At 42.0% G+C, this 10,000-nt stretch overlaps 1 protein-coding gene across 1 annotated transcript in view; it reads left to right on the top strand.

Annotated features, from left to right (window-relative positions):
* Positions 1 to 10,000, top strand: part of LOC125025887 (lachesin-like) — a 77,638-nt gene that overhangs the window by 40,647 nt on the left and 26,991 nt on the right. Inside the window, exons 4-7 of the mRNA XM_047614197.1 lie at positions 2,509 to 2,667; positions 3,459 to 3,587; positions 4,902 to 5,039; positions 6,514 to 6,663. Coding sequence (XP_047470153.1) covers positions 2,509 to 2,667; positions 3,459 to 3,587; positions 4,902 to 5,039; positions 6,514 to 6,663 — 576 coding nt within the window. The remainder of the gene's footprint in view (positions 1 to 2,508; positions 2,668 to 3,458; positions 3,588 to 4,901; positions 5,040 to 6,513; positions 6,664 to 10,000) is intronic.

Raw genomic sequence — 10,000 nt, 5'->3', positions numbered from 1 at the left:
AAAAAAAAAAAAACGGAAAAAAAAAATAATAAACCTCGAAATCAAACCAGAAAACAGAAAGAACAGACTTAGAGAGAGAAAGTTAAAACGAAAATAGCCGAGACGAGGTGGAAGGAGGGGGAGGGGAAATGGGAGGGGGGAGGGGGGGAGGAAACTCTTTAAGCTTCGTTAGCTGTCGAGGCATTAATGCACTTAGCTTATACAAAGATAGCGACCACTGCGGGTAATTACGAACACCACAGCATAATGAAAGGGAATGGGAGATATTCGGCACTCAGTGTTGAGTTACAAGGGATGGGTTTGGCTGGGCTCTGTCGTGAGGGGGGGGGGGGGATGGGGTGTGTGTGTGGGGGTGATGGTACAGAATCCTTTAGCGTGCGAATTGCAGAATGACTCGGCCAGATAGAGAGGGTCTCTGGCTCTCCGGTTGCCTGGCTCTTCTGTAGTACGTTGCTAGATGCAGGAGAGGGCTGCGTGTGCTGCAGATGGATGGTAGGGTAATCTCACTCCTTTGCAAATGAGTGATATTGAATGGATGGTCTCACGGTTTTGCGAAGGAATGATAACGTAATCTCGTCGTTTTGTAAATTGATAATATTGTAATCTCACTGTTTTGCAAATGAATGATATTGTAATCTCATCGTCTTGCAAATGAACAGCAATGGAATCTCACTGTTTTGCAGATGAATAATATTGTAATTTCACTGTTTTGCAAATAAATAGCAACAAAACCTCAGTGTTTTGCGTATTGATAATATTGTAATCTCGCTGTTTTGCAAATTGTTGATACTGTAATCTCACTCTCTGGCTAGTTAAAAATACTGCAATCTCACTGTTTTGAAAATGAATAATATTGCAATCTCACTGTTTTGCAAATAAATAACAGTGCAATCTCGCTGTTTTTCAAACAGAAAGCAGTGCACTTTCACTGTTTTACAAATTAGCAGGAATGTAGTCTTATGAGTTTGCAAATATGTTGCAATGTAATTCTCATTGTTTTGCAAATTAATAGTAACATAGTCTTGGAGGTTTGCAAATATATGACACTGCAGTCACACTGTTTTGCATGTAGATATCATTGAAAATTCTCTGTTCTAGAAATAGTAGTGAAATCTCACTATTTTGGAAATAGATAGTAATCTTTGTGTCTTGCAAACAGATGGCAATGTAATGTCAATTTTCCAGAGATAGAAGCACGGTGATAGTGCTTTGCAAACAGACAACAGTGCAAGCTCAATGCCCTGCAAACATATAGCAATGCAATCTGTCCCCGTGTTCTGCACGTCTTCAGAATACTTAGAAAAGAATCAGAGGAAACAAGAAAAGAATAAAAATGAAAGATAAAAGAAGAATAGGAAAATAATAAAAATGAAAGTAAAAAAAAAAAAAGAATAAAAATGAAGAAAATAAAAATGAGAATAAAAAAGAAAGAAAGAAAAAATAAAATACTAAAAAAGAAGAGAAAATAGAATACTAAAAAAGAAGAGAAAATAAAATACTAAAAAAGAAGAAAAAATGAAATACTAAAAAAGGAGAAGAAAAAATAATATACTAAAAAAGAAGAGAAAATAAAATAATAAAAAAAGAAGAAAAAATAAAATACTAAAAAAGGAGAAGAAAAAATAAAATACAAAAAAAGAAGAAGAAAAAATAAAATACTAAAAAAGAAGAAGAAAAAATTAAATACAAAAAAAAAGAAAAGAAAAGAAAAAAAAAAAAAAAATACTAAAAGAGAAGAAGAAAAAACATTAATTCAAGCACGGGAGTACCTGCAGGTGGCACTTTCAGACGCTGCGTGACACCATACCATGCTGACCTCAGCTACAATAGGTCATGTTTTTGTAGTCTCTTGATATGCCTTGTCATATGACATGCATAGTTCATGCGGTCGTGTTCTGGCCGGATCTTGGCGTCCGATATTGTCATTCGTTCGCGTGACATTTTCTAGTAAAGGAATTTTTTCATTATTCTGGAATTAAATTTTCTGTTTGTGATATTTGAAATCTTTGAGGTAGGTTTGGTGTGTAAGACTGTTGCGAGTCTGCAATGAAAGGATGTTTTATTAATGTATTGTTGCAGCATGGCTCTGGCAACGTTGCAAGTGGATCCGTGGTGCAAATCGCTAAGGAATTTGTCGTTTTGGGAATTCATTCTGTACTGTGCAAAGCGACATTTCTAACTCCAGAAAAAATATAGTGAAGATCAATTTGCATATTTAGTATCTCCAGAAAATACAAAGAATTATTTCACTCCTTGTATATTTACTCTGACATAACATCTCAACTAAAACACACAAAACAAATAATGCGTAATAAAACTAAAAAACAAAAACAAACTCATAATTCATATATGCATTTATATAAAACCCAGAAACATACAAAAATATAAAAAAACAACAACAATGGAAAACTTTCATCCTCCATATACAAAACGCAGAAAACCACACACTCCTAAAAAAGACCATAATCGTAAACGACTTCCTCACCTTGCTTACCTCTCCCCCTTCAGTGCCTCCAGACATCATCGACCGCGAGTCCTCTGGTGACCTGACCGTCCGAGAGGGTCAGGACGTGAATCTGACCTGCCGCGCCAAAGGTCACCCGACGCCGAACATCGTCTGGAGGAGGGAGGACAACCAGAAGATTGTCTTGGATGCTGAGAAGACAGGTGAGCCAAGATCAGTAGTCCCGGACTGCGGTTAATTAATGGCGAGGTGTGTGCGCGCTGGAGTCGGTGGAGGGGACGGTGTAGGTGCGGGGTGTGTGTGTGTGTGTGTGTGTGTGTGTGTGCGTGAGAGAGAGGGAGGGAGGGAGAGGGGAGAGAGAGAGAGATAGAGATAGAGATAGAGAGATAGAGAGATAGAGAGATAGAGAGATAGAGAGATAGAGAGATAGAGAGATAGAGAGATAGAGAGATAGAGAGATAGAGAGAGATAAATAGAGAGAGAGATGGAGAGAAATACACAGACAGACAGGCAGGCAGATAGATAGATAGATAGATAGATAGATAGATAAATAAATAGATATATAGAGAGAGATAGAGATAGAGATAGAGATAGAGATAGAGAGATAGATAGATAGATAGATAGATAGATAGATAGATAGATAGATAGAGAGAGAGAGAGAGAGAGAGAGAGAGAGAGAGAGAGAGAGAGAGAGAAAGAGAGAAAGAGAATGAGATAGCATGCACATGTATTTGTCCATGCGCATATCCGTACACATGTAAGCGTATGCGTAAGTATATCATACATACACCCACAACACCTCCCCATCCCCCTGCCTCCCAGTCCACCCCCTACCCCCCACCCCCTGCCCACAAAGACCCCAAGCGCCTCCCCCAAACTGGCATTCATCAACGTGTGTCCTGTGTCTTCGTTGCTACTGACATGGGTGCGATGGGCGGCGCTGCGCTTGCCGTGGGCGACCGTGACGGGCTGGTGGACGGCGGTGTGGGCGCAGCCAGCGTGGTGGAGGGCGAGACGCTGACGATGAAGAAGGTCTCGCGGCTGCAGATGGGGTCGTACCTGTGCATCGCCTCCAACGGGATCCCTCCCTCCATCAGCAAAAGGACGCACCTCAGGGTCCAGTGTGAGTCGCTCGCCTCGGGCTCTGGTCTTGCTATCCTTATTGTTATTATTATTGTTTTTCTTCTTCTTCTTTTTATTATTATTATCATTATTATTATTATTATCATTATTATCATTATTATTATCATTATTATAATTTGTATTATTCTTATTATTATTATTATTATTATTATTTTTATTACTATTATTATCATTATTATTATTATTATATTATTTTGTTTGTGTCTTTCTCTCTTTCTTTCTTTCTTTCTTTTCTCCCTTTTTCTGTTGGTTTGTGGTATTGTTCTGTATTTTTTTATTATATTATTATCTTTTTTTAATCTTATGTTTTGTGTTTTGTTTTCTTTTCTGTTTTCTTTTTTTCTTATTTCTATGCGTACTTTGGATCTATTTTCTCCGTTTTCTTTTGGTTTATTTTTTGTCCCGTTTTCTGTTTCCTATTCTTCCTCTCTTTCTGTTTGAACTTTGTTATTTTTTCTTCTTTTTCTGTTTATACGTTTGGTTCTGATTTGCTTTTTTTCACGAATTTACGGAACAGTAGGGTCAAGAAATAGATAAATAGTAAATTAATATATAATAGAATGATATATTATATATGAAATTTGCCTTTGTAGTCTACGGAACGTGTGAATTTTTTATAGAATTATCAGAATAATGAAACAGAACGTATATATATATATATATATATATATATATATATATATATATATATATATATAATTTTCTTTTTTTTTCAAACACACAATAATGTCCCTCATGGAGTTGCATCATATAATTATATGTTATGTATATGATATGCATATTATATAATGTACTTAATTTCTTATAACTTTCATATAAGTTCATATGTCATATATATGCATAACAATTAAATGAATTCCTTCATAAAGCTATATATTTGTCTACATACATACTAGCTGTTGGATATTTGTGTTAGTTCACATGAATTTATATGCGTATTAAGTTACTTTTAAACGCACGTTTTTTAAAAAATCAAATACAAACATAAGCAATGTTAAATTAGACCCATTTAATGCGAGTAAGATTTCTCACACACGTGTATGTACGCTGGTTTAATATACATTCACACGCATTTTAAGCAAATACGGTTTATACTTACTTACTTGGTTACTAGGTTACTTACTTACATACCTGCCTGCCTACTTACTTACTTACTTACGTGGTTACTTACTTACTTAATTACTTGGTTACTTACTTACTTAATTACTTGGTTACTTACTTACACTTACTTACTCGGTTACTTACATGCATTTCTCCCCTCCCTTCCTCCCCACCCTCCGCGACCTCTCCCCAGTCCCCCCGGTCGCGTGGGTGCCGCAGCAGCTGGAGGGTGCCTACATCGGCCAGGAGCTGACCATCGAGTGCCACACGGAGGCCTTCCCGAAGAGCATCAACTACTGGACCAACACGAAGGGGGACATGATCGTGGCAGGTGAGGACGTAGAGGCGGGGTCGCGGGTTGCTCAGGTGTATTTATAAGGTGGTGAAAGGAAAGTGAAAAGTGAAGGGAAGAGGGGAAGGTGTGTAGGGTGTGTGTGTGTGTGTGGGTGGGTGGGTGGAGGAGAGAGGAGAAAGTGAAGAACGAGAAAAAGAAGTTGGTGAGGAAGAAAAAGAAGAAGCAGGAAAAAAAGATAACAACCACAGCTACCCTCCCTCGTCCTCTCCCTCCCTCTCTCTCTCTCTCTCTCTCTCTCTCTCTCTCTCTCTCTCTCTCTCTCTCTCTCTCTCTCTCTCTCTCTCTCTCTCTCTCTATCTTTCTCTCTCTCCCTCACCCCTCTCTCTCCCTCCCCCTCTCTCTCACTCTCTCTCACTCTCTCTCACTCTCTCTCACTCTCTCTCCCTCCCTCCCTCTCCCTCCCTCCCTCTCTCCCCCCCCCTCTCTCTCTCTCTCATTCTCTCTCCCTCCCCCTCTCTCTCTCTCTCTCTCCCCCCTTCTCTCTCTCTCTCACTCTCTCTCCCTCCCCTCTCTTCCCCCTCTCTCTCTCTCTCATTCTCTCTCCCTCCCCCCCTCTCTCTCTCTGACACATAATTACCAAATACATTCCGAAACGTTTCCGTGACCCGCCATCACCCCCCCCCCCTCACCCGGACCCCCCGATGCGCAGAAAAGTAAACTACCTCGCGTGCGCATTGAACAATTTGCCGCCGCCGCCACAGTAGGTCCCCCGAGAGTCATTCTGAGGTCAAGCTGATGGAGGCGGGGATATGGCAGCGAGGACCGAGGACCGTGGACCGTAGATCGAGGACCGTGGACCGAGGACCGAGGACCGTGGACCGTGGACCGAAGACCGTGGACCGTAGATCGAGGATCGTGGACCGAGGACCGTGGACCGAAGACCGTGGACCGTAGATCGAGGACCGTGGACCGAGGACTGAGGACCGAGAACCGTGGACCGAGGATTGAGGACACGAGGACCGAGGACCAAGGATCGAGTAGCCTCTAACAGCGGGTTCTAAAAGAGCAAAGGAAAGAAGATAAAGGAAGAAAGAAAGGAAAACAAAGGAGGAGGAGTTTCCCAACAAGGGCCGGGATTGGTCTGGCGCGATTCCGGGCTTGTATGTGGAAGAGAAAGACCATGCTGGGCTTTGTGTCACGTGGATGGATGGATGTTTATGCGTCTGTGATCTGAGTGCGAATTTTGAAGCGTGTATTCATTAATTCTGCTACAGGTACGTGAATTATTCTAACTGTCTGTGTGTGAATCGTATATACGTACACACATACGCACACGCACCCCTCCACACACACACATACCCCCCCCCCCCCCACACACACACACCTACTAATCAATCAGTCTATCCACATACTCACACTAATACACTCTAACCCACCTCGTCCACTTCACCATTATTTATCTATCCTAACTAACCCCGCCCCCCCCTCCCCCTCTCCCTCCCTCCCGCAGGCGACCGCTTCGACCCCATCGTGACGGAGGGAACGTACAAGGTGTACATGGAGCTGCGGATTCGGCGCGTGGAGGCCGAGGACTACGGGACCTTCAAGTGCATCGCCAAGAACTCGCTCGGGGAGACCGACGGCGCCATCAAGGTCTACCGTGAGTAGCCTTGGTCCTTCGTGGGGTTCGGTCGGGCACGTACGCACGCACACATGTACGTACGGGTGTGTATGTGCATGGGTATACGCGCACGTACGTACACGTACAGGGATACACATATGCAGAAGCACTTACACATGTTCTCAAACATGAGTGCACACACACACACACACACACACACACACACACACACACACACACACACACACACACACACACACACACACACACACACACACACACGTACACGCACACTAATATTAGGAATTATTGAGTACAAAAAAATAAGAGATAAGATACAGATACAATAAGATACTCTCTTTTTTGTGCCTCGATCTGTCTGTCTGTCTTTCTATCTGTCTGTCTTTCTTTATTTCTCTCTCTCTCTCTCTCTCTCTCTCTCTCTCTCTCTCTCTCTCTCTCTCTCTCTCTCTCTCTCTCTCTCTCTCTCTTTCTCTCGCTCTCTCTCTCTCTCTCTCTCTCTCTCTCTCTCTCTCTCTCTCTCTCTCTCTCTCTCTCTCTCTCTCTCTCTCTCTCTCTCTCTTTCTCTTTCTCTCTCTCTCTCTCTCTCTCTCTCTCTCATTCCTTCTGTGTCTCTCCCCTAATTATCTCTTATTTGCCTCTTCCTCACGCCCGTATTTCGTTACACTTTGTCCCTCAACAACTCGTATTAACAAGGTAGTTTTAGCCCATGAAACGGAGACAAAGAAAAGGATGGTTATATTGGATAAATAAAATTTCGTTTTTCTGAAAAGGGAAAAATGGACACGATCCGAATTTCGTTTTATCTAAATAGTCTGAGATTATTTCAGTTCGTCGTTTCATCGTTTTGAACAATAGGTTTAGGAAGAGAAGAGGTAGGTGCCTTTTAAGCTACTTTTGACGCACTTTATCTGCGTCTGTTTATCTCTCTCTTCCTCTGTTTTTCTTTTTATTTTGTTTCCCTTTTTCATCCGTATGTCCTCTGTCTGTATGTCTCTCTCTCTCTCTGTTTACCTATTTCTTCTCTCTTTCTTCCTTCCTCTCTCTCTTTCTCACCTCCTTATTCTTCCGTTCTCCCTCCCCCTCTCTCATCTTTCTCCTCCCTTTCAGTCTCCCTTCCTACCGCTTTTCTCTCTCTCTCTCTCTCTCTCTCTCTCTCTCTCTCTCTCTCTCTCTCTCTCTCTCTCTCTCTCTCTCTCTCTCTCTCTCTCTTCCTACCTCTTCCCTCTTTTTTCCTTCCTCCCTCCTCCTCTTTCTCTCCCTTCCGTCCTCTCTCTCTCTCTTTCTTCCTCCCTCTATCTCTCTCTCCTTTCCTCCCTTCCTATTCTCCCTCCCTTCTTCCTTCCCATATTCTCCGTTTTTCCTCCTTCTCTCTCACCCTTCCTCCTTACCCCCTCTCTTTCAATTCTTCCCATCCTCTCCTCATCCCCTCCTCTCCCTCCCTACTCTCCTTCCCTCCCTCACTCACTCTCTCTCTTCCTATCTCCCTTCCTCCCTCACCCCCTCTCTCCCTTGCTACTTCCCACTTCCTCTCTCCCTCTCCTTCCCTCCCTCCCCCTCTCCCTCTCCTTCCCTCCCTCCCCCTCGCCCTTCCCACTTCAACTCTCCCTTCCGCCCTCTCCCCTCCCCCCCTCTCTCCCGAGCTTCTTAATTAAGCAAGTGTTATTCTAACCCCATTAGGCGCTTAGAACATCTCACAGGATACACTTAAGTGAAGATAAGAAAGTTTTAAATTCCGATTCGTTGATGGAAAACACGATTGCTCGCGTTGAACAGGAAGACAAAGAGGAGTGGAGGATGAGGATGAGGACGAAGAGAGGAGATAGATAAAGGAGAAAGAGAGAAAATGGAAACAAGATAAGGGGAGAAAGAGGAGAAGGGGGGAAGAGGAAGAAGGCAGTGAAGAGAGAAGGGAATAGAAAAATGAGAGGAAAAAAGGAGAAACGGAAAAAACGAAAGAAAGTGAAGAAAGAGAGAGAGAGAGAGAGAGAGAGAGAGAGAGAGAGAGAGAGAGAGAGAGAGAGAGAGAGAGAGAGAGAGAGAGAGAGAGAGAGAGAGAGAGAGACGAAAGATGAACGAAAGAGAAGAAGAGGAAAATACAGACTAAGAATGCCAATGAAAAGGAGAGAAAAAAATCCTTAACGATGTTACACGTTGTCAATATTCAGACCAAGCAAAACACGAAGCCGCCAAGTGAATTTCAATAATTAATTCAGAAATTCATCTCGCCGTTGGGTATGGTTTAGGAAATGCAGACAAGAACTCCCGATTTCTGTGTCTCCTTTTCCTGCATCGTTCACCTCTGTTCACTTGCTGTTTTTGTGATTATCTCGTTTGTGATTGTATCGTTCTTTGAAATCGTCTCTCTCTCTTTTTTTATTTTTATGTTTCTTTTCTGTCTGTCTGTCTGTCTCTGTCTTTGACTTTCTCTCTCGTTATCTCCTTTCCTTCTCTCTCTTTCTCTCTCTCTCTCTCTCTCTCTCTCTCTCTCTCTCTCTCTCTCTCTCTCTCTCTCTCTCTCTCTCTCTCTCTCTCTCTCACTCTCTCTTTCGCCCAAATTAGTTATTTATTTGTTCATAGCACACAAAGACAAGATTAAAAAAGAAACAAACAAAATAGATCCCCAATCCAGTATAATGACATACGATTCCCACTCAGATTCAAGAAAACTCTCACTATAGCTATAAAGACCCAAAACACTTTATCTTTATTGAAAAAAACAGGCCTTATATACCGTAAAATGGAGTGGGTCTCGTAGAGAGATCATTATAAAAGGGACTGGCATCATTGTAAGAATGGAGGGGGGGGGGGGGGGGGGTGATATATGGCACTTGTATTCATGTATGGCACTGGTTTCATTCTTTGGTGTTGAAGTTTAAGATGTCATAGATTCTATGCTGCTCAGAAAATTGCCATGATCAGATCTCGCTTTGAAATGTTTCATAATGGAAAATAGGAAAGATTTCGAATTAACACAAATTTAGATTCGTGTCATCACGTGATGGTTTCGTGGTGAGGAAACAAGGGATATTTTAGTATAAGTCTTTTCTATCGAATATTTTGAATATAAACAAGCCATGGTTATACATAAAGCCATCAGAATAACAACAATGGAAATGATTACATGCAATAAGGATTAGATTGGCGGGCTCTTCGTCATTGTCCTGGTTATAAAACTGTTGGCAGCATCAGAAGACAATTAAATTTATGTAGAAAAAGGTATGAATGAATATCTTCACAATACAAGAGAGGTATTTAACCGGTTCCGAATATACCTTCATCAGAAATACACCGATTCACGCATTTTCAGACGAAGCTGTATTCGAAACCGGTTAAATTCATCCCTTGTACCGAG

This window comes from Penaeus chinensis, chromosome 5 (assembly GCF_019202785.1).
Source record: "Penaeus chinensis breed Huanghai No. 1 chromosome 5, ASM1920278v2, whole genome shotgun sequence".
NCBI lineage: Eukaryota > Metazoa > Arthropoda > Malacostraca > Decapoda > Penaeidae > Penaeus > Penaeus chinensis.
The sequence above is the reverse complement of the archived record's forward strand: the minus strand, read 5'-3'. Positions and strand labels throughout refer to the sequence as shown.